The 25652-nt window shown below is 43.0% G+C and overlaps 1 protein-coding gene across 1 annotated transcript in view; it reads right to left on the bottom strand.

The window, feature by feature from the left end:
- The window catches only part of kcnh3 (potassium voltage-gated channel, subfamily H (eag-related), member 3), an 868694-nt gene that overhangs the window by 417463 nt on the left and 425579 nt on the right, over nt 1–25652 (bottom strand). The window contains exon 3 of the mRNA XM_068035730.1: nt 14489–14623. Within this exon, the coding sequence (XP_067891831.1) occupies nt 14489–14623 (135 nt within the window). The remainder of the gene's footprint in view (nt 1–14488; nt 14624–25652) is intronic.

Raw genomic sequence — 25652 nt, 5'->3', positions numbered from 1 at the left:
TGCTGTTGAGGAGGGTTTAAACCAAATTGTGAGGGGGATGGGAACCTGTGAAGGTGCTCAGATTGGGGGGAGGCAAAGCTGGTAACTTGTCTGGGGTGTGGGAACCAGTAGCAAGTATTAGAGAGGAATACCAAGGTGCACAGAATACTGGGGGAGATAGATAGCATAAGAGTAGGGAATAGTACGTTATTAGGGTGCGGTTACATTGCTCGGTGTTGTCTTTTGGGCACCAGCTAGTGGGAAGGACGTGGAGGAACAAATTTGCAGGAAATTACAGAGAAGTGCAAAAATTATAGGGTAGTTATAATGGGGGACTTTAATTATCCAAACATAAACTGGGATAATAGAAGTGTAAAAAGCAGTGAGGAGCAAGAGTTCCGAGAGTGTGTTCAGGAAAATTTTCTACAACAGTATGTTGCTAGTCCAATGAGAAAGGAGGCACTGCTAGACCTGGTTCTTGGGAATGAGGTGGGCTAAGTGGATCAAGTATCAGTAGGAGAGCATTTAGGGGATAGTGATCATTGCATCATAAGGTTTAGGCTGACTATGGAAAAGGACAAAGAGCAATCCAGGGTAAGAATAAATAACTGGGGGAAGGCCAACTTCAATGGGTTAAGAATGGAGCTGGGGCGAATAAATTGGAGTCAAAAGCTGGCAGGAAAACCGGTAGATGAGTAATGGGCTACCTTCAGAGAAGAGATAGTTCGGGCATGGTCAAGGTATGTTCCCTCGAAGGGGAAACAAATCAAGAGCTCCCTGGACGACAAAAGAGGCAGAGATTAAGAAGAAAAAGTGTGCTTATGACAAATGCCAGGTAGAAAATACTATTGAGAACCAGGCTGAATATAGAAGGTCCAGAGTGGGAAGTGAAAAAGCAAATAAGAGAAGCAAAGAGAGAGCATGAAAAGAGACTGGCAGCTAGCATTAAAGGAAATCCTAAAGTTTTTGAAAGGCATATAAATAGTAAAAGGGTGGTAAAAGGAGGAGTGGGGCTGATTAGGGACCAGAAAGGGGATTTACACATGGAGGCAGAGGGCATAGCTAAGGTATTAAATGAATTTTTTTTATTCCTTCGTGGGATGTGGGTGTCACTGCCAGGCCAGCATTTATTGCCCATCCCTAATTGCCCTTGAGGTGGTGGTGAGCTGCCATCTTGAACTGCTGCAGTCCATGCGGGGTAGGTACACCCACAGTCCTGTTAGGAAGGGAGTTCCAGGATTTTGTCCCAGCGACAGTGAAGGAACGGCGATATAGTTCTAAGTCAGGATGGTGTGTTGCTTGGAGGGGAACTTGCAGCTGGTGGTGTTCCCATGCAACAGCTGCCCTTGTCCTTCAAAGTTGGAGAGGCTGTGGGTTGGAAGGTGCTGTCTAAGGAGCCTTGGTGTGTTGCTGCAGTGCATCTTGTAGATGGTACACACTGCTGTCACTGTGCGTTGATGGTGAAGGGAGTGAATGGATGAATGTTTGTGGATGGTATGCCAATCAAGCGGGCTGCTTTGTCCTGGATGGTGTTGAGCTTCTTGAGTATTGTTGGAGCTGCACCGATCCAGGCAAGTGGAGAGTATTCCATCATACTCCTGACTTGTGCCTTGTAGATGGTGGACAGGCTTTGGGGAGTCAGGAGGTGACTTCGTCCTGACCACAGGATTCCTAGCCTCTGAACTGCTTTCCTAGCCATGGTAGCTATATGGCGACTCCAGTTTAGTTTCTGGTCAATGGTAATCCCCAGGATGTTGATAGTGGGGCATTCAGTAATCGTAATGCCACTGAATGTCAAGGGGCGATGGTCAGATTCTCTCTTGTTTAAGATGGTCATTGCCTGGCACTTGAGTGGCGCGAATGTTACTTGCCACTTATAAGCCCAAGTCTGGATATTGTCCAGGTCTTGCTGCATCTCTACATGGACTGTTTCAGTATCTGAGGAGTCACGAATGGTGCTGAACATTGTGCAATCATCAGCGAACATCCCCACTTCTGACCTTATGATTGAAGGAAGGTCATTGATGAAGCAGCTGAAGATGGTTGGGTCTAGGACACTACCCTGAGGAACTCCTGCAGTGATGTCCTGGAGCTGAGATGATTGACCTCCAACAACCACAACCACCTTCCTTTGCACTAGGTATGACTCCAACCAGTGGAGAGTTTTCCCCCTGATTCCCATTGACTCCAGTTTTGCTAGGGCTCCTTGATGTCATACTTTGTCAAATGCTGCCTTGATTTCAAGAGCAGTCACTCTCACCTCACCTCTTGAGTTCAGCTCTTTTGTCCATGTTTGAATGAAGGCTGTAGTGAGGTCAGGAGCTGAGTGGCCCTGGTGGAACCCAAACTGAGCATCACTGAGCAGGTTATTGTTAAGGAAGTGCCGTTTGATAGCACTGTTGACGACACCTTCCATCACTTTGCTGATGGTCGAGAGTAGACTGATGGGGCGGTAATTAGTCGGGCTGGATTTGTCCTGCTTTTTGCATACAGGAAATACCTGGGCAATTTTCCACATTGCCGGGTAGATGCCAGTGTTGTAGCTATACTGGAAAAGCTTAGCTAGGGGCATGGCAAGTTCTGAAGCATATGTCTTCAATACCATTGCTGGAATGTTGTCAGGGCCCATAGTCTTTGCAGTATCCAGTACCTTCAGTCGTTTCCTGTTATCACGCGAAATGATTTGAATGGCTGAAGTCTGGCATCCGTGATGCTGGGGATTTCAGGAGGAGGCCGAGATGGATCATCCACTCGGCACTTCTGGCTTAAGATGGTTGCAAATGCTTCAGCCTTATCTTTTGCACTGATCTGTTGGGCTCCCCCATCATTGAGGATAGGGATATATATGGAGCCACCTCCTCCTGTCGATTGTTTAATTGTCCACCAACATTCACGACTGGATGTGGCAGGAGTGCAGAGCGAGGATCTGATCTGTTGGTTGTGGGATCGCTTAGCTCTGTCTATTGCGTGCTGCTTTCGCTGTTTGGCATGCAAGTAGTCCTGGAATGTAGTCTCACCAGGTTGACACCTAATTTTTAAGTATGCCTGGTGCTGCTCCTGGCATGCCCTCTGCACTCTTCATTGAACGAGGGTTGATCCCCTGGCTTGATGGTAATGGTAGAGTGGGGGATATGCTGGGCCATGAGGTTATAGATTGTGGTTGAGTACAATTCTGCTGCTGATGAGGGCCCACAGCGCCTCATGGATGCCCAGTTTTGCATTGCTAGATCTGTTCTAAATCTATCCCATTTAGCACGGTGGAGGGTATTCTCAATGTGAAGAAGGGACTTGCTCTCCACAAGGACTGTGTGGTGGTCACTCCTACCAATACTGTCATGGACAGATGCATCTGCGGCAGACAAACTGGTGAGGACAAGGTCAAGTATGTTTTTCCCCCTTGTTGGTTCCCTCACAACCTGCCGCAGACCCAGTCTAGCAGCTATGTCCTTCAGGACTCGGCCAGCTCGGTCAGTAGTGGTGCTACCGAGCCACTCTTGGTGATGGACATTGAAGTCCCCCACCCAGAATACATTCTGTGCCCTTGCTACCCTCAGTGCTTCCTCCAAGTGCAGTTCAACATGGAGGAGTACTGATCCATCAACTAAGGGGGGTGGGAGGGGGCTTTGGTAGGTGGTAATCAGCAGGAGGTTTCCTTGCCCATGTTTGACCTGATGCCATGAGACTTCATGGGGTATGGAGTCAATGTTGAGGACTCCCAGGGCAACACCCTCCCAACTGTATACCACTGTACCGCCACCTCTGCTGGGTCTGTCCTGCCGGTGGAATAAGACATGCCCGGGTATGGTGATGGCACTGTCTGCGGAAGCAGGGGCGTCACTACAGGAAACACATGTGACTGCTGGAATGCTTCACTTGATCTTCAGTGGATTCAACTTCAATAAAAATGTTTTCTAAAGTAAACTTCTCTGATCTACGAAGTTTCATCAATTATTTCACAGGTGTCTTTTTGCAGTTGAAATGAAAGAGCACACAACTGTTACCTTATTGTATTTAATAATTCCAAACTAACTTTTCAAAGAAAAGATACTGACACTCTGGGGTGCAGGCAGGCATGTTAATGCATGCCAATTGGTGATGGAATTATTTACTAACTTTTTAGAAAAGCCACAATCTCGACCAGTATGATTTGGATGTGGGGACCAAATGTAATATTTCCAAGCTCGCAGATGACACAAAACTAGGTGGGAATGTGTGTTAAGAGGAAGATGCAAAGCGGCTTCAAGGGGATTTGGACAGAATAGTGAGTGGACAAGAACATGGCAGATGGACTATAATGTTGAAAAATATGAGGTTATCCACTTTGATAGGAGGAACAGATGTGTAGAGTATTTCTTAAATGGTAAGAGGTTAGAAAGTGTAGATGTACAAAGGGACCTGGGTGTCCTCGTCAATAAGTCACTGGAAGCCAACATGCAGGTGCAGCAAGCAATTAAGAAGGCTAATGGTATGTTAGCCTTCATCACAAGAGGATTTAAGTACAGGAGTAGTGAAGTCTTGGTTCAATTGTATAGAACCTTGGTTCGACTGCACCTGGAGTACTGTGTGCAGTTTTGGTCTCCTTACCTTAAGATGGATATTATTGCTATAGAGGGAGTGCAACAAAGGTTCACCAGACTTGTTCCCAGATGGCGGGACTGTCCTTTGAAGAGAGATTGGGGAAACTGGGCCTGTATTCTCTAGCGTTTCGAAGAATGAGAGTTGATCTCATTGAAACCTACAAAATACTTATGAGGATAGACAGGATAAATGCTGCTAAAATGGTTGGGGAGTCTAGGACCAGGGGTCACAATTTCAAAATAAAAGGGAAGTCATTTAGGACCGAGATGAGGAGACAGTTCTTTACTCAAAGGGTTGTGAATCTTTGGAATTCTCTACCCTAGAGGGCTGTAGAAGCATTGAGTATGTTTAAAGCAGAGATTGACAGATCTCTAAATACCAATGACATAAAGGTATATGTGGATAGTGTGGGGAAAGGCATTGAAGTGGATGATCAGCCATAATCGTATTGAATGGCGGGGCAGGCTCGATGGGATGAATGGCCTACTTCTGTTCCTATGTTCCTATCACAGGCACCTAGTAGTGCCTGGGAAATGGAACCAGGGGTAAGAATGCACACAACTAGCCTACTTAACATTGAATTACATAGAATATTTCCATAGAAACAGGCCATTTAGCTCAACCAGTCCATAAGAACCATAAGAACTAGGAGCAGGAGTAGGCCATTCGGCCCCTCAAGCCTGCCCCGCAATTCAATAAGATCATGGCTGATCTGCCCCAGACCTCAACTCCTCTTTTGTGCCAGCTCCTCATAGCCCTCGACTCCCTGATATTTCAAAAATCTATCTACCTCCTCTTTAAATACTTTCAGTGATCTAGCCTCCACAACTCTCTGGGGTAGAGAATTTCAGACATTCACTACCCTCTGAGAGAAGAAATTCCTTCACATCTCAGTTTTAAAATGAGTGGCCCCTTATTCTGTATCGAAGTCCCTTAGTACGAGATTCCCCCACTAGTGGAAACATCTTCTCAACATCTACCCTATCAAGCCCTCTCAGAATCTTGTATGTTTCAATAAGATCACCCCTCATTCTTCTAAACTGTAATGAATAAAGGCCTAACCTATTTAGCTGTTTTTGATAAGTCAACCTGTTCATCCCAGGAATCAGCCTAGTGAATCTCATTTGAACTGCCTCCAATGCCAATATATCCTTTCTTAAATACGGGGACCAAAACTGTACACAGTACTCCAGGTGCAGCCTCACCAACACCCTGTACAGTTGTAACAAGACTTCCCTATTTTTAAACTCCAACCCCCTAGCAATAAAGACCAAAATTCCATTTGCCTTCTTAATTACTTGCTTCACCTGCATGCTAACTTATTGTGTTTCATGCACAAGAACACCCAAATCCCTCTGTACTGCAGTATTTTGTAGTCTTTCTCCATCTAAATAATAATCTGCCTTTTTATTCTTCCTCTCATATGCGTATCATAGTCAAACTGAATAAATGTTGCAACAGGATTTTTTTCAAGAGGGTAATTAAGAGGGCACTGAAAGACCGAGTTTGGGAACAACGTATACTGGTTGTCACATGACTTAAGTTAAAAATAGAACAGAAACCCTGGTAACAGGGGGAGATGTGGACAGAGAAGTCAGTCGCCTGCCCCTTGATTGGATAACCCCAGGGAGCAGCAGAGCACACCTGAGAGGGCAGCAGACTCACAAGCTTTTGATTGGAGTATCAGTGTGTTTTATCTTCTGGAGTGAGCAGCTGATAAAGTTAGCCTGCTGCTTTAGAAGTGAAGGAAGAAGAGAAGACCACAACCCAACTCGCTTTCCAGCATCGCTAAAAGACCCGGAGAAGTCCATTGTGTTAATTCACCTCGTCTCCTGTCTTTGAAGAATGCCTGCTAAATTGCTTCTTAACATCGCCTGAAAAGAACTGTTCTAAAAGATCCCAGTGAACTGTCTGCGTGTACTCAGAGGCTAGACTGTATGCCAGTTTTGGAACAACATATCTCATCTGCTGTTTTCTTCAAAAATGAACAGGTAATTAGACCAAGTGATTTTTGTCTGTACCAGAGCTCTTAATTTAAAAAATCCCTTTTATTTTTCCAGTTTACGGTATATATATGTCTATGTGGGTGTGTGTGTGTTTGTGTGTGGGGATAAGGTAAAAAGGGGACCTTAAAGTTTAAATCTGTGTGTTTATGCTTTACTTCATTACTAGTTAAGACTTGTTCTATAATAAACTAATAATTTTGTGTACATTAAAGAAACCTGGTTAGTGTGTTCTATTCCGGGAAAAATAGAGTATATAATTGACTGTATTAGTAAGTATTTAAAGAAAATTTAAAATATATGTTGTGACCTGTGGAGAAGTGGGACTAGAATAAACAGTGCACTCCTCCGGCCATGGTCGTAACATAGATATTAATTGGGGGTTCTTTTGCCGGGATAAACACAATGTCAGCAATGTTCAATTGTAAGTGGGGTAATAATAATTGAAAAAGGAAAAATATAAAGAACCAGGTTTCTTGTGTAATAGAATAAAGTTTACACCACTGTAATGTCTTTAACAGTAGCTGTGACTTTTCTGGAGAAGGAGGATGTATCCCTGACTGATATGAGGAACTTAGCCAAGGTTAAGCTAAAGGATGTGGCAAACTGTTGGTGTTAGAGTTAAAACCAGGAGCTAAGAAATAAGGCGTCATTGAAGTAATAGCACAGAATTTGAAATTGGAACAAGAAGAAAGCAAACCAAAGGGTAGTGCAGTTGAATTAACTAAAATTCAGTTACAGTTGAAGCAGCTTGAACTTGACAAAGCAAAAAAAAGGAAATAAAAAAAATCTTGAGCTTGTGCTTGAAAGAGAATTGACAATAAAAAACTTGAACTTGATAGAGAGGAAAAAGAGAGAGAAAAGGAATACCAGATTCGAAAGCTGGAACTATGTCAAAAGAATGGTCTTGACTCCAGTGAAAATTCTGGTGGGGAAAGATCTGTCTCCAGCTCAGGACCCAGTGGAGAGCTGTTTAAATTTGTACAAGCCCTCCTAAAATTTGAGGAAAGGCGTAGCCAAACAGATGAAGTGGCTGAAGGAAAGCTGGACGCTGCTTATGCAAAGCAGGTTGATGGGCAGAGCTCATGAAGTTTATGCCATGCTTTCTGAGGAGGCATCTGGAGATTATGAGATGGCAAAAAAGGCTATTCTCACTGCGTATGAGTTAGTCCCTTAAGCTTACTGACATAAATTTCTGAAACTTCAGAGATTGTCTGGGCAGACTTATATAGAATTTGTGGGGGTAAAGCAAATTAATTTTGATGGTTGGATATATACAGTGAAGATGGAAGCCATGTATGAGAACCTTAGGGAACTAATTCTCCTGGAAGAATTTAAAAATTCACTCCCTTTGTTAGTGAGAGAACCAAAAGGTTTCAACGGCCAGACAGGCAGCAGAAATTGCTGATGATTATGAGCTTGTGTATAAGCCCAAACCCTTTGTTCATCACCCCCCACAAACCCAAGAAGGATAGAAGGTGGGAGGGTGAAAAGAAGGCAAATAGCTGGGGACAAGAAGGGACAGCTGGGAATTCCCCGGGATCTCCTCCTCAGGTCAGAAAGGAGGGTGCTGAGGGTGGAAGTGATGTCCGCAAGACTAAATGTTACCATTGTCACAAGGTGGCACATCTTCATGCAAAATGCTGGAAGTTGTGGGGCAAACCCATGGAACTTACTGGGGTGCACAAAGCCAATGCAGTGAAAGGGGCCCTGACCAAGAGTACGATAGATCAGGCTGTAGCTTTGACTGCAGCTGTAAGGCCAAGTACAAAAACCAATGTGAGTGCAGGGGTTGCGAATAAGATACCTGAGAGTTATAGGGAATTCTTGTCGAAAGGAAAAGTAACACCTTATGCCCCAAGTGAGGCAAGCAAACCTATAGTTATACTTAGGGATACAGAAGCCACACAAATGCTTTTGCTGGGGAAAGGCATAACATTTCCATCAGAGATTGCACTGAATGCTGAAGTTTAAGTCAATGGTATTGGCAGGGAGTATACACCCGTGCTTTGTATCAGGTGCACCTAGAGTGTGACCTAATGTCTAGAACAGTAACTGTAGGAGTTGTCCATAGTTTGCCAGTAGACAGTGTTGACTTACTCCTGGGGAATGTTTTGGCTGGAGCGAAAGTAGTAGCTTCTCCTTAGTCACAGAAAAACCAAATGAAGTTAAAGAGGCATAACAGTTACAGGAAAAGGTTCCAGGAATATTTCCTTCGTGTATTGTAACCAAAGCAATGGCTAAACAAGTTCCATTGTCGGAGGTAAAATTGGCACCATCGTCAGATAGCTGAATATATGAAACTTTCTTTGGGGATTTGGATAATCCAAAGGAAATGTTTAATAACTCTTCTCTGATCAAGGCTCAGTAAACTAATCCAGAGTTAAATAAAATGGCACAATCAGCTCTAACAGAAGCTGAGGCAAAAGGAGTTCCAGAAGGCTATTATATTAAAAATGGGGTTCTGAAGAGGAAGTGGAAACCTCTTCACAGACCTGTGGATGAAGAATGGACTGTAATTCATCAGATAGTGGTACCTCAAAGTATCGCCGGGAACTATTAAGGATGGCGCATGAAATTCCAACAGTGGGATATGTGGGGATCTGGAAGACCAAATCATGTATAGGTCAACATTTTTGCTGGCCAGGTCTTTCCAAGGACATGGTGACATTATGTAAAATGTGCCATACGTGCCAGATTGTGGGAAAATTGCAACGTGCCATAAAACTGGCACCTCTAATTCCCATACCAGTTTTTTGGAAACTATTTAGTTGGGTGTTGGTAGACTGTGTAGGAGGACCCTTACCGAAAACAAAAGTGGGACATCAATATATACTCACGATTATGGATATGGCTACTCGGTTCCCAGAGCGCATTCCCTTGCGGACAATTTCTGCTAAGGTAGTGGTAGAAAAGTTAACTCAGTTCTTCACTAGATATGGATTACCGATTGAGATTCAGTCGGATCAAGGTTCCAATTTTATCCCTAAAATTGTTCAGGAAGTTATAGGTAACTTAGGTATAACATAGCTAAAGTCTTCAGCATACCACCCACAGACACAAGGAGCTTTAGAAAGGTACCATCAGAACCTCAAAACGATGATCATGGCATACTGTCATGAATATCATCATGATTGGGATAACGGGCTAGAATTTATTTTGTTTGCCACTAGGAATTCACCTAATGAATCTACAGGTTTTAATCCTTTTGAATTAGTTTATGGACATGAGATAAGAGGTCCTCTGAAACTAATTAAAGAAAAATTATTGAAACAGAGGGAAGAATCTTCTGTGCTTGATTATGTATCCGTGTTCTGGGAACGGCTCACGAGAGCCTGCAAAGTAGCTCAGGAACACCTGAAAACGTCCCAAACAACCATGAAAAAATGGGCAGATAAGCATGCCAAGACCTGAACATTTCAACCAGGGGATGAGGTGTTCATATTACTGTCTTTACAGGGTGAACCATTGAAAGCACTGTTCAATGGTCCCTATAAAGTGGTCATGAGAATTAGTGAAGTAAAAAATTTGATTGACACCCCAGATCGCTGGAAAAAGAATTGGCTGTCTCATATCAATATATTGAAACAATATTATTGCTGGGAGGAGGATAAGCAAGCACAGGTATGTCAGGTAGTAGGAACAGTGAAGGATGAAAGGGATAGTGAGGATGAGGCAGAAGGAGGCTGAGACAATTCTCAAACTGAACCTCCTACTATCCAGTTAGCTAATACTGAATTGCTGGGGAGATTGGACTCAATGCTTTCATATTTAGATGCAGGACAACGAGAAGACCTAATAAGGCTACTCACAGCATTTAAAACAGTCTGTAGGGATAAGCCAGGATGTACAACCTTGGCCACACATGATGTAGGTGTAGGGGAATCCTCTCCTATAAAACAGCATCCTTATCGCTTAAGTCTAGAGAAACAGGCCCAGGTAAAAGCAGAAATCCAATACATGCTGGAAAATCACCTAACCCAGTCAAAGCAGCTGGAATTTACCAGTAGTATTAGTGCCTAAACCTGATGTTTCAACCAGACTCTGCATTACTACAGAAACGTTAACGCAGTAACAAAGACAGGCTCCTACCCAATTCCTCGCCTGGAACAGCTGGGGGGGCTTTGTTCGGAAGGTTGCAATTGGCTGATTTGGTGGACAAATTTAAAAACTAGAATGCCAAACTATTCCAATGAATTTTATTATTACAATCTTATCACTTAAAGATTATCCACATTGCGGGCAAAAATAATGTTATTGCAGATGCTTTATCAAGAATCTAACTTTGTTCGAGTTCTCTGAAGGAAGGCGGGTACAGAGCAGAATTGAATTAACTACAAGAAAAGAATGAATGAGTATGAGTGTTAAATGGGTTTTAAAATTTTTTATCTTCTATTTTTCCCACATTTTGTAATGAAACACATTTAAAATTCTAACAGGACTTGGCAGGGTAGATGCAGGAAGGATGTTCCCGATGGTGGGGGAGTCCAGAACCAGGGGTCATAGTCTAAGGATATGAGGTAAACTTTTCAGGACTGAGATGAGGAGAAATTTCTTCACCCAGAGAGTGGTGAGCCTGTGGAATTTGCTACCACAGAAAGCAGTTGAGGCCAAAACATTGTATGTTTTCAAGAAGGAGTTAGATATAGCTCTTGGGTCTAAAGGGATCAAAGGGTATTGGGCGAAAGTGGGAACAGGCTACTGAGTTGGATGATCAGCCGTGATCATAATGAATGGCGGAGCAGGCTCAAAAGGCCGAATGGCTTACTTCTGCTCCTATTTTCTATGTTTCTATGTTTCTAAAAATGGTGTTTTAATCCTCCAAGGGTGGAGGTGTTATGAAAGTGATTCTGTCAAATTGTTAAAACATTTTTTGAGGAATTCATAGTCAAACTGAATAAATGTTGAACCAGTTTTTCTTTCAAGAGGATAATTAAGAGGGCACTGAAAGAAGTAGTTTGGCAACAATGTATACTGGTTGTCACATGACTCAATTTAAAAATAGAACTGAAACCCTGGTAACAGGGGTAGATGTGGGCAGAGAAGTCAGTCACGTGCCCCTTGATTGGACAAACCCAGGGAGCAGCAGATTGCACCTGAGAGGACAACAGACTCACAAGCTTTTGGTTGGAGTGTCAGTGTCGTTTACCTTCTGGAGTGAATGGCTGGTAAAGTTAGTCTGCTGCTGAAGAAGTGAAGGAAGGAGAGAAGAACATAACCCAGTTCACTTTCCAGCATCTCTAAAAGACCCTGAGAAGTCTACTGTGCCAATTCATCTCATCTCTTACCTTGGAAGAAAGCCTGCTAAATTACTTCTCAACACTGCCTGAAAAGAACTGTTTTAAAAGATCCCAGTGACCTGTCTACATTGTCACGGGCTTGTTTTTATTTTCTCCTCAGCTTTAAACAGTGTGTGCCTTTAAGACTCTGTTTGAGAACAGTGTGCCTTTAAGGCTGAGCACAGGGTGCCAGCTGCATCTGTCCCTAGGCCACAGCAGGAGAGAGGGGTCACATGGTGTAATGTTTCCATTTGACTGTGTGTAAAACTGGCAAAAAAAGGTCCGAATTAGTTTTGGAGAGACTCACCAGTAAAGCGTGCTGATGAGGAAAAGAGCTGTCTATTGCTCAGCAGAAATTCTACAATGAGCTACAGGCCTAGATAATTGTCTGAGGAGAAAAAAAACCCTTGAAAAGACCATTTGGAGTAAAGTTTCGACTGAGAGACTGTTGCTTTTAAAATCTGAGTGGACCCATTGCTATATTCCTTGTTCAAAGAACTGTTTGATGCCTGCTGCAGCCGAAAAGTTTGAATACCTATCAAGAACAGACTGTTTCATCAAATCCATGTGAAGACTTTGAGAGGCATTTGATTATTTTCACACTAGGATACTTCATCCATCAGGAACATAACCCACAAAGACTTACTTATTTATTTATTCTTAAGAAACAGCTAATTTTTAAAACACTTTAAAAACTGGTTAACTGTTAGTTTTGAATGTATGTGTGTGAATGGGGGAGTTGGATTAAAATAAAAAGTTCTAAGGTCTTTAGATATAGGTTTATCTTAATAGTGTTTAAGATTTAGTTTTTTAATATATAGTTTATTGTTGTCTGAAGATACCTGATTTGGTCTATTTTATTCCATGGGTTACTAGAGTGTTTAATTTGGTTGTTTTCTGGTTGGGTGGAAATCTTTAATGATATGTTGCGACCTGTGGAGTGATGGGACTGAATTGATGGTGCATTGCTCCCGCCTTGGTTGTAACAACGTGTATGCAGAGGATAGACTGTGGCTGGGATTTTATCCTAGGCGGACGGGAGCCGGCCACTGGCTGAAAAGTCGGTGGCAAACCCACTTCTGCCTCGCCTGGGGATCCGACCCAACTTGTTCTTGCTATCAGTGATATCCTTATGTGAAGCCAGGAACAGCATGACCTCTCCTTTCGCCAATCAGTGGGCTGGCAGCTCCCAGACTCAGCAGCGCCACAGGGAACGGTGCCCACTGCTGGGACTACAGCCCAGCTAGAAGTCATGATGCTGTGGAGCCTGGACGGCAGGTAAGTTTTGGTTGCCTTGCCGGGGGTAATCGGTCGGTCCCCGGCGAGGCAAGGGTGGTTGGTTGGGGGTTGGTTGGGGGGGCACAGTGTGCCCGATCATGAAGGCACCCCCCGGGATGTTTGAGAGCCACCTGGTTTTGTCAGGCAGCTTCTTTTGTGTCCAGGATGCCCGCTTGCCACGCTGTTAAGTGGCCACTTAAGGGCCTTGATTGGAAGGGCCGTTTTTCGCCATCGCCGCCCTGCGCAATGTGGTGGTGGAGGTGGTAACGGGTTGGGAAGGGCTCTAAGAGCCTCCGGCTCCATTTTACGCCATCCCTCCGCTCGTCGGGGTGGTGTTAATTTTAGCCCTGTATGTCAGTTTTGGAACAACGTATCTCATCTTCTGTTTTCTTCAAAAATGAGCAAGTAATCAGCCCAAGTGTTTTTTTTCGTCTGTAACAGAGCTTTGAATTTTTAAACAATCCCTTTAAAATTTCCGGTTAACATGTGTCTGTGTGTGTGTGTGTGTGTGTGTGTCTCTCTCTCTAAGGTCAAAAGGGGCTTTAAAATTTAAATCAATGTGTTTATGCTTTACTTCATTACTAGTTAAGACTTCCATAATAAACTGATAATTTTGTTGTTCATTAAAGAAGCCTGGTTAGTATGTTCTATTCTAGGAAAAATACATTATATGATTGATTGTATTATAAGTGGGAAAATTTAAAATATATGTTGTGACCTGTGGAGAAGTGGGACTAGAATAAACAGTGCACTCCTTCCACCTTGATCTTAACAGTTTGTTATTCATTACCCTAATCTGTCTGCAATTTCTTCCTCCACCTCCCTTCCACGATTAGGTGGTCTGTAGACTACCTCTATTCATGTGATTGATACTTTATTATCTTTTATCTTTATCCACATAGATTCTATTGCTGTCTTACTGATAACTGTTGCTTTTTTTTACTGTCATTATGTTATTTCTACTAAGTTCAGGTACTCCACCTCCCCTTTTCCTCTCTTTATATTTTGTAAATACGTTATATCTTGTAATGTTTAATTCTCAATCCCGATTTTTCTGTGCCATGTCTCAGCAATTCCTATTATATCTGGTTCCTCGCAACGTATTACTGCCTGGTTCCCCTGTTTTATTACGGAAACTGTGTGTACTGCTGACAGACAGTTTAACTTCCTGATGCTTTAGATGGCAACCATTTAACATCCATTAAAACAATTGTTGGTGATAATTATTCTATACTAACCATTGTTTGAGTCTCAAGCTCCTTTAAGCAAATAAACCTAGTACAATGGACTGGGACAGTGAAGTATTTGCTGTATTACAGGTTCAGTGTTTTGCAAATAAACCAATGTATCTTTACCAAAAACATTCTTTACCTAGATCTTTTGTGCTGTCTGGTGACAGCTTGTTCTTGCTATCAGTAATATCCTTATGTGAAGCCAGGAACAGCACGACCTCTCCTTTTTCATTCTTAATTGGAACAATATCTAGCAGGCACCAAAAGGGTGCACCTGAAAATGAAAAAAAAAACAGACATCAGTATTATTAATAGAAACGTTTGACATGTAAACTTAAATTATTGTATTATTGCATTAACTAACATCAATCAGAAAATCTGTGCCAAAAGTCCCTAATTGGGCTAGCGACGCCCATATCCTACAAATGAATAAAAAAAATCCTCCTCTCTATAGTGAATAAAGGATATTAGTAGGCTTAGACTTCTACTGCATGCTGATTACAGCGAAATTATGAACACACTTAGAAAGAACAGGCTTGTGATTGTCCTTTAGTGTGTTCACAATGATCTATATCCAAGATTTGTTTTCTTTAAATTGTTGACATATGTACCCCACTCATTACACCAGGCTACTCATACACATGGTCTTAGCCTACACTCCCTTTGCACTTTCCTCTGAATGGGGGTGTGTTTAAATAATGTCACCTCTCTTCCCAGATGACTGATATTGGCAAATTTTTCCAAATCCAGATCAGCCCAAAAGACAAAAGAGGAATTATAACACAGATTGGTGTTCCACTCCACCAACCACTGGTCACATGGATGGTTGATTTTTATATTTGTAGCTGGAATGCAGGTCACACTTGGTTGTGGTAGTTAAACCCTTTACTGTTCCTTTCCTATTGAGATGAAGTTCTCCAGTGGCTGGTCTGGTGGCTGTTTTTGGAAAATTAATGAAAAGCATGTAAAAAATCTAGCTAGCCACAGCCAGCATGAATTCATAAAGGGAGGATACTGATGGATCAAACAACCACTTGCATTTATATAACACCTTTAATATAGTAAAACATCCCTGGGGACCTCACAGGAGAGCCACCAGACAAAATGTGACACTGAGTCACTTCAAGAGACATTAGCACAAGTGACCAAAAGCTTGGTCAAAGATGTAGGTTTCAAGGAGCAACTTAAAGGAGGAGAGAGAGGTAGAGAGGTAAAGAGATTTAGGGAGGGAACTATAGAGTTTAGGGACTAGGCAGCTGAAGGCATTGCTGCCAATGGTGGAATGAAGGAAGTCAGGATGCTCAAGATGCCAGAATTGGAAGATCCTGATTGATGAAAGAAGATCTCATTTGACAACCTCCTCTACTTCTTTGAGGAAGTGACATCCCAAGCAAGTGTGGTAAACATAAAGTGATGTATCTTGACTTCCAAGACATTTTTACAAACATAGGAAAATGACAGGCAGGAAAAGACCATCTAGTCTGCCCGATGCAATCAGGATGCCTGAGGCAGCCACGCAATCTCCTGGACAAGGTAACATTTTGATAAACTTCCACGTGAAAGGTTATTAATTAAACTCAAAATTGTGAGGATTCAAGAGAATCTTGGGAATGGATAAACAAAATGGCTGGAAAGTAGAAAACAACAAGTATTCAGAAATTCTTCTTCAGACAAAAAATGATCAATTTGTAGAATAAGCTTCCAGATAAAGTAATAGAACAAAAAGAACAAAGAAAATTACAGCACAGGAACAGGCCCTTCGGCCCTCCAAGCCTGCGCCGATCCAGATCCTCTATCTAAACATGTCGCCTATTTTCTAAGGGTCTGTATCTCTTTGCTTCCTGCCCATTCATGTATCTGTCTAGATACATCTTAAAAGACGCTATCGTGCCCGCGTCTACCACCTCCGCTGGCAACGCGTTCCAGGCACCCACCACCCTCTGCGTAAAGAACTTTCCACGCATATCCCCCCTAAACTTTTCCCCTCTCACTTTGAACTCGTGACCCCTAGTAATTGAATCCCCCACTCTGGGAAAAAGCTTCTTGCTATCCACCCTGTCTATACCTCTCATGATTTTGTACACCTCAATCAGGTCCCCCCTCAACCTCCGTCTTTCTAATGAAAATAATCCTAATCTGCTCAACCTCTCTTCAAAGCTAGCGCCCTCCATACCAGGCAACATTCTGGTGAACCTCCTCTGCACCCTCTCCAAAGCATCTACATCCTTTTGGTAATGTGGCGACCAGAACTGCACGCAGTATTCCAAATGTGGCCGAACCAAAGTCTTATACAACTGTAACATGACCTGCCAACCCTTGTACTCAATACCCCGTCCGATGAAGGAAAGCATGCCGTATGCCTTCTTGACCACTCTATTGACCTGCGTTGCCACCTTCAGGGAACAATGGACCTGAACACCCAAATCTCTCTGTACATCAATTTTCCCCAGGACTTTTCCATTTACTGTATAATTCACCCTTGAATTGGATCTTCCAAAATGCATCACTTCGCATTTGCCCTGATTGAACTCCATCTGCCATTTTTCTGCCCAACTCTCCAATCTATTTATATTCTGCTGTATTCTCTGACAGTCCCCTTCACTATCTGCTACTCCACCAATCTTAGTGTCGTCTGAAAACTTGCTAATCAGACCACCTATAATGGGAGCAAAAACCCTGGCATTCTTTCAGAAACAATGGATGATATGATGAGGGTATTGGGGATGGGGACACATTAAGATTGCTCTGCGCAGATGAATTAATATGGGTAGAATGGCCACCTTCATTTATTTTATGAACTTGTGAATACAAACTTCAGTCAAGACTGTGATTTAGTCTTAGCACCATCTGGTAGAGCAACCAGTACCCCACCCCTGATGTATGCAAACTCGCTAGGAGGAGGTGAATTTCTGTGGGGATTCTCTTGCTTGATCAGTGCAACTTTAGCCAAACACCTGTGGCAACCATGGAAAAATGGCATAAAGATTTGGCTATTTCCCCAGAGTTTCTGCAGCTCTTGTCTTGAAATTATTGTGCATGAACCAGTAAATCCCTTTGGCAATTTACCACCACTGTGTTTAATAAGGGTAATACTGACATAGAAAATAGGAACAGGGGTAGGCCATTCGGCCCTTCAGGACACTTCCATGGTCATTTGTGGTCAGTGTCCATTCAATACAAGTTAAAGTTGTTTCAAGAGTAGCACTTCTGATACAAATTGTTCAGAAAAATGGTGTTTAATGTTAGTTTTTTTTTGTCTGATTCTGCTGAAGCAGCGAATGCTGATTAAAGAGTCAAAGGAATTGGCTCAGGGAAGGTGCTGAACCTGACCATGTGGCAGATTGAATTAACATAAATGGTTGAAATAACAGGATTACTGAGTTCTCCTCAATGATGTTAATTCAATTCCCTCATGCTGCTAGACACAATGGAGGTTATTTTAACCAAACTTGCTGGCTGGTTTTACACTCACCTAATATTATTCTCCATCGACTCCACTTATTTTTGGCGAAGGCAGCTTGTAGCTACAGCTTCAAGATGCTGAACTCTCAACAAGGGAAGTTAAGTTGGGCACAAAGGCTTCCTCAGAAGGAAGTTTGATTGGCTGACTTGGACATCTTCAGGAGGAGAGAGGAAAATCTGTTTGAGGAGAGTCTTCCAAACTATTCAATCATGCCTCAGTGCCTCACCCTTACTCTAAGTGCAAGCTCAGGCAGTGAGTATTTAATCGTAGGCTATTTGCCCATAGGAAGGAAGATTGATCCTGCACTCAACTCATGATGGGGAAAGATTTCAATTAGGCACGTTAGTGAGTGTAAGGATCATGATGCGCAATTACCCCATGCTCGGACGGGCTGAGGCAAGGAACATACAAACATTGTGCTGCCTATTCATCAACATGATCGTAGCGTTCAGCCCAATGTGGAATGCACTGCTGACTGACACACACTCAGCAGTGTGCTCAGCTGTGTGCATGGCTAGCCTACGCTTCCTAAAGGCAGCCCTGCACTTGTTAAATGGGAGGAGCACTCAGGCTACAGCAGCTGGTGAAACTGTGTCAGAAAGTCTTTGATAGAAGGAACAAGACTGCCAATGGAGGAACAGGCCAGAGACAGGGCTCCCACGTTCTCTGATATTCTCTGCACTGGAGGCCTTATTCCAGAAGATCACGAGGAGGGCACTCATATTCTCACAAGGGGCCAGGAGGCCCTTGAGGCATACCCTGAAAAGGGCATGGTGGTCAATTTCTGGAATGTGACCCCAAGGACCTGGCTGAGGTTCTGGGAAAAAGATCAATGACTTCACAAGTGCTCAAGGTCAGTGAATACATTTTTAAATGACATCTCCTACCCCTACACCACCAGCCTCTCATGCTGCACAATGCACCACAGCTCCATCACTAAGCAATCAAACTCATGCCTTTCAGATGCGCCACCTCATTTTCTCACACTCAACAATACAACCAGCTTTAACTCACATCTTGCAGCTTCCACATACTTCCAGTTATTCAGCTATGGCAGGCACATCACCCAAACACATTACAACAAACTCACTGACACTTTCCCCTCTCTCTTGAAGGACAAAGTCACACATAACAGGAGGGAGCAGCAGAGAACTGGTGGAGAGGGTTGGGGGTGGGGGGTTGGTATGCAGGCACTCCTGCATCTTATGAGCTTCTTGGAGGAGATGGTGCTTTGCATTATGGGCCGGAATGAATGAGGCCTTTGCATTCAGTGCCAATGAGAACATTTAGGATGATGCCCTTTACAAATCCCACCTCACCCTATTTCCGCTATCAGGTAGAAAGTGCAAGCTGCAGATGGGGTGACCATAGACCTCTTGCTTTCCACCGTAACCATTCGCTTCTGCATTTATGCCCTCAGATACTGAAGAACTGCTGCCTAGTCAGCCAGTGTAGCCTCACCATGAAGGGCATTGTTCTATTCCAGAAAGCCAGTTGGTGAAGGGTAGAACTGGAGCCAATCTTTAAACACTTCTATATTTACTTACAAAATTACACATTACAAGTATACACCTCTCAACGCAACAAACCACAGTTTAGTTGGTGTTTATTTATAAGGGCTCAAATGAATCTCCAGTTAATGCACACCACCTGAATACAATTAAACACAACTAATATACAATTGATATGGTCAAGTGAGGAGGGGTCAAAGGGTTTCCCTCTTTTCTCTCTCCTTGTTTGACCACAAGAGGTTTAATTCTTTCTTAAAGTGGATGTACTGGCCAATTCATTTGGTTTTTGATTACTTACTTGCTATGATCATAACAAGAGCCAATCGGACATGTTTTCTTAACAAAGAAAGGGGTTAACTTTATTGTACCTAAGCTGAACTAATAAAAATAATAAACACGCCATCAACTTTCATACTCACACACACACACTAGAGGTTTACACACACACAAATAGGTTACAGGGTGGGGAAAGGTAGATTGGTTCAGTAAGAGTCCATAAAAAAGGTATACAGTCTGTGAGGTTTGGTGATTCAGCTGGCTTCTAGCAGAATTCAGTGGTTCTGAGGCTTTTAGTTTGAAGAGGTAGATGACTGGTCTAGTTGATCTCTTTGGGGATAGTGTTGCAGCTGATTTCCTCCAACGGGGTTTCTGATTGTAGCCAGAGAATGCAAAGGTGGTCAGTCAACAGCAGGATTTAAAAACTTTCAAGCTGGAATGGAGAGAGAGAGAGACAGTCCCCCACTTAGGGTCTGCTCATGTCAGAGTCCAGTTGCTTCTCCTTTGCTGCAGAGAAAAACACCAGCTTAAACCACAGATGGAGAGGGCTTGTCACATGACAGTCACTCAGTCATTCAAACATAGCAGTTAGCAGTATTTCTCTGCTTGCTGAGAGAACAGGTAGCTCGTTTAAACCTCCTGGGTCTTGGTTCTTGCTGGGAAATGCAGACATTTCCTCTCTCTCCTCACAAGCATTGCAGTGCTGCAAATTCGGTGATCATCTTAAGCCGAAAGGATGACTTTGCTGGCAGCTTGTCTTTTTAAAATGTCTTTTTTTTTTAAATGACATACTCAGATCTCCAGCCAGTGCACCAAAGAAAATCATTCAACAAAACACATTGGCATAACACAATTAACAAATTCCATTCTCTTGCCTTAAATAAAAATTAGAGTTAATATTCACAACCACAATTTCTAAACAAATTAAATCAAAACATCTGGTTGTTAAAGGAAGCCAGGGAGGAAATAGCAGATGGGCTGAGGGTCATCTTCAAATCCTCACTAGATACAGGGCAGATACCAGATGATTGGAGGTCTACGAATGTTGTACCATTGTTTAAAAAGGGTGCGAGGGATAAACCAGGTAATTAGCGGCCAGTAAGTCTGATCTGAGTGGTGGGTAAATTGTTAGAATCTATTCTGAGGGACAGGATAAACTGGATTAATCAGGGATAGTCAACATGGATTAGTTAGTGGAAGGTCATGTCTTACTAATCTGATTGAGTTTTTTGAAGAAGTGACAGGGAGGATTGATGAGGCTAGTGTCGTGGATGTGGTTTACATGGATTTTAGTAAGGCATTTGACAAGGTCCCGCATGGCAGACTGGTCAGTAAAATGAAAGCCCATGGGATACAGGGGAAAGGGACAGGTTGGATCCAGAATTGGCTCAGCGACAGGAAACAAAGGGTAGTAGTCGACGAATGTTTTTGTGAATGGAAAGCGGTTTCCAGTAGTGCTCCACAGGGCTCAGTGTTGGGTCCCTTGCTGTTTGTGGGTAAAGATTAATGATTTGGACTGAAATGTGGGTGGCATGATTGGGAAATTTGCTGATGACACAAAAATTGGCCATGTTGTTAAAAGTGAGGAGGAAAGCTGTGGACTCCAGAATGATATCAATGTTTTGGTTGAGTGGGCAGAAAAGTGACAAATGGAATTCAATCCAGAGAAGTGTGAGGTATTGCATTTGGGGAGGGCAAATAAAGCGAGGGAATATACAATAAATGGGAGGTTATTGAGAGGGCTAGAAGAAGTGAGAGACCTTGGAGTGCATGTCCACAGGTCCCTGATGGTGGCATGACAGGTGGATAGAGTGGTGAAGAAGGCATATGGATTGCTTTCCTTAACTGGCCGAGGTATAGAGTACAAAAGCAAGGATGTGATGCTGGAACTGTATAGAGCGTTGGTTAGGTCACAGCTGGAGTATTGCTTGCAGTTCTGGTCACCACATTACAGGAAGGACATAATTGCTCTGGAGAGAGTACAGGGCTTGAAGGTTGCAGCAAGAGGAAAGATTGGATAAGCTAGGTTTGTTTTCCCTGGAACTGAGGAGGCTGAGGGGTATCATAGAGTCATAGAGTCGTACAGCATAGAAACAGGCCCTTCGGCCCACCGCATCCATGCCGACCATAATGCCTATCTGTACTAATCCCACCTGCCTGCATTAATTCCATATCCCTCTATGCCTTGCTCATGCAAGTACCTGTCCAGATGCCTCTTAAATGTCGCTACTGTTCTTGCCTCCACCACCTCCTCAGGCAGCTCATTCCAGATACTCAGTATTCTTTGTGTGAAAAATTTACCCCTTTGATCCCCTTTAAACCTCCTCCCTCTCACCTGAAATCTATGCCCTCTAGTTTTAGTCACCCCTGCCATGGGAAACAGACTCTGGCTATTTACCCTATTTATGCCTCTGATAATTTTATATACCTCTATCATGTCCCCTCTCAGCCTCCTTCGCTCCAGGGAAAACAGACCCAGCCAATCCAATCTTTCTTTATAATGTAAGCCCTCGAAACCAGGCAACATCCTTGTGAATCTTTTCTGCACCCTCTCTAGCTTAATCACATCTTTCCTGTAGTGCAGCGACCAGACCTGCACACAGTACTCCAAATGCGGCCTAACCAACGTTCTGTACAACTGTAACATGACGTCCCAACTCTTGTACTCAATGCCTCGGCCGATGAAGGCAAGCATACCATAAGCCTTCTTCACCACCCTGTCCACCTGTGTTGCCACTTTCAGGGTACTATGTACTTGCACCCCAAGGTCTTTCTCCTCAACAACACTCCCCAGGACCCTGCCATTCACTTTATATGTCCTGCCCTGGTTTAACTTCCCAAAATGCATCACTTCGCACTTGTCTGCATTAAATTCCATTTGCCAATCCCTTGCCCACTTTCCCAGTTTATCTATATCCTGTTGTAACCTTAGACAACCTTCTTCACTGTCCACTATACCACCAATTTTGGTGTCATCTGCAAACTTACTAATCATGCCCCCTACATTCACATCCAAGTCATTTATATATATGACAAACAACAGAGGGCCCAGCATCGATCCCTGCGGCACACCACTGGTCACTGGCCTCCAATCTGAAAAACAACCCTCCACTACCACCCTCTGCCTCCTATCACCAAGCCAATTTTGTATCCAATTGGCTAACTCACCCTGGATCCCATGTGTTCGAAGCTTCTGGACCAGCCTATCATGCGGGACCTTGTCATGTAGACAACGTCCATCGCCCTGCCCTCGTCAATCCTCTTGGTCACTTCCTTGAAAAACTCAATCAAATTCGTGAGACATAATTTCCCACGCACAAAGCCATGTTGACTATCCCTAATCAGACCATGCCTTTCCAAATGCATATAAATCCTGTCTCTCAGAATCCCTTCTGATAACTTTCCCACCACTGATGTAAGGCTCACCAGCCTGTAGTTCCCTGGCTTATCCCTGCTGCCCTTCTTAAATGAAGGCACAGCATTAGCTATCCTCCAGTCTTCTGGTACCTCACCCGTGGCTAACGATGATACAAAAATCACTGCCAGGGCCCCAGCAATCTCCATCTTGCTTCCCATAGCATCCTAGGATACACCTGGTCAGGCCCTGGGAATTTATCCACCTTAATGCGCTTCAAAACCTCCAACACCTCCCCCTTTGTAATGTTGATATGCTCCAGGATATCGTTGTTCCTTCTCTTGAACTCATTAGCTTCCATGAACTTCTCCACGGTAAATACAGACGAGAAGTATTCATTTAAGACCTCACCAGTTTCCCATGGCTCCACACATAGATTACCACACTGATCCTTAAGGGAACCTACTCTTTCCCGAGCTACCCTTTTACTCTTAATATACTTATAGAATCTTTTAGGATTCTCCTTTATCTTATCTGCCAGGGAAATCTCATGGCCCCTTTTAGCCCTCCTAATTTCCTTCTTAAGTGTAGTCCTACATCCCCTATACTCCTCGAGGGACTCGCTTGATCCTAGCTGCGGGTGACTTGATTGAGGTGTACAAAATTATGAAGGGCCTAGATAGAGTAGACAGGAAGGACCTGTTTCCCCTGGCAGGGAAGTCAGTTATCAGGGGGCACAGATTTAAGGTGATCGGTAGAAAGATTAGAAGGGACATGAGGGGAAATCTTTTTCGCCCAGAGGGTGGGGGGTGGCTGGAACTCGCTGCCAGGAATGGTGGTGGAGGCAGAGACCTCAATTCTTTTACAGGTACCTGAACATGTACCTGAACATGTACCTGAGGTGCTGTAACCTGTGGGGCTATAGACCAGGTGCTGTAAGGTGGGATTAGTTTGGGCGAATAGTTTATTCGGCCAGCTCAGACACAATGGGCTGAATGGCCTCCTTCTGTGCTGTACTTTTTCTTTGGTTCTATGGTTCTAAAAACCCCCATATTCTGTAAAAAGCATTACATTGAGTCACCGCTGCTCTAGGACCTAACAATTTCTTCCTACATACATTTCTCTTAGTAAAGCAATCAGACAGTTGATGACTTGCATTCGCCCATTTAATTTGGGTGTACATTATCCCACAATGAATGATTATCTACATAACATGTAATGGGTATACTATCTTCAGTACATCCCTGTACAGAATCTCATCAAATATTTGACAAATAGAATCCCAAATCCAGTGCCTCCAAAAGTACCAACCCTTTTTATATCTTAACTTCCCAAGCTAAAGAACAACATTTCCTATTTTCACCCGTAAGAAATATTATGAAACTAGCTGCACACAAATACCCATCAAGATTAGCATATGGAGCATCAGTAAAAATGACAAATTCCATGTTCTTTCAGCCACCTGAGGATGGGAACTGAAGAAGACGTTTAATTTTTTTAAAAATGTTTTATTTGCCTTGAAAGCATTCTCTGCTTTAGGGTGCTTCATCATATTACTTAATTCCAATACATTAAAAATGGAATCTCATCTAGTTTGAATGCCCAACCAGTTCAACTGACTGATTAAGCTTTGGAATTGCTCTGTCTCTTCTTTAATATCTAACATCATCTTTCTGTGATGACTTAGTATGATTAATAGGGATGGGAGTAACACCCTCTAAACAGGATTGCTGATTTAAAGTTATTCCAGATGGACTCTGCTTAATATCTAAACCAATATATTACGAGCCCCACAAGCCGACTCCCAATTTTAAATTCTATTCTCATCTTATTCGTAACACATTTGTCAAATTCCAAAATATGACCTCATAAGAAATCATCAACATGCGTCATGAAGATGTCTGAGAGTTTTCCTTTATGATCCCAATAAAACATTGCAGGATCTGCTTTTCGTTGAACACAACATATTTTCAGCAAAATAGATCTCACTGAGAAATACCACACCCTGGAAGCATCATTCAGGCCATAAACGTATTTGTTTAGTTCCATAGTTCACCTTCTGATTCTGCTGTGTCTTTGGGCAGTTTTAGAAACACCTCTTCCTGAAAAGTATTGTCCTGCAGAAATGCAGCTTTTATGTCGATTGATCTGCATTCCCATGGATATGTGGCCAAAAGAGCTAAAAAGATTTTTAAGATTACTTTTCCAGCTGTGGGAGAGTCCACTGTAACATCTGTATTGCCCAGTCACTCTTTAAAACCCCTTGCAACTAGCCTCACTTTAGCCATATATGTTCCAACTGCAAAGACTTTTTCAGTACAAATCCAGCGATGTGACAAAGCTGGTGTCCCTTATCTGGTACCTCAGAATAAACTCCAAACTCTTTCCAACTATCTAAATCTCTTTGTTTTGTCTCTCTTATTAGTTTACCCTCAAGTTTATTGGCAAGCCCCAAAACTTCATGATCATGAGGATTTCTGGTTCCAGCTCTGTTCCAAGACTGTTCTGTGGCTTTTATTTCATTGTGTAATCTATTTAAGCTACGGCCTCTACTTGAACTTTGATGTTTTTCAGGACTATTACTATAAGACCTCCCTCCCACACTATCAGAGGTTCTTTCACCAGTACGCGATCGTTTTCTGAAATGAGTAACTTTCAGACCCACTATTCGAACTTGCACTCCATTCTTTCACCCATT

Source organism: Heterodontus francisci, chromosome 7 (genome assembly GCF_036365525.1).
Source record: "Heterodontus francisci isolate sHetFra1 chromosome 7, sHetFra1.hap1, whole genome shotgun sequence".
Taxonomy (NCBI): domain Eukaryota; kingdom Metazoa; phylum Chordata; class Chondrichthyes; order Heterodontiformes; family Heterodontidae; genus Heterodontus; species Heterodontus francisci.
This window is presented reverse-complemented; position numbering and strand designations above follow the sequence as displayed.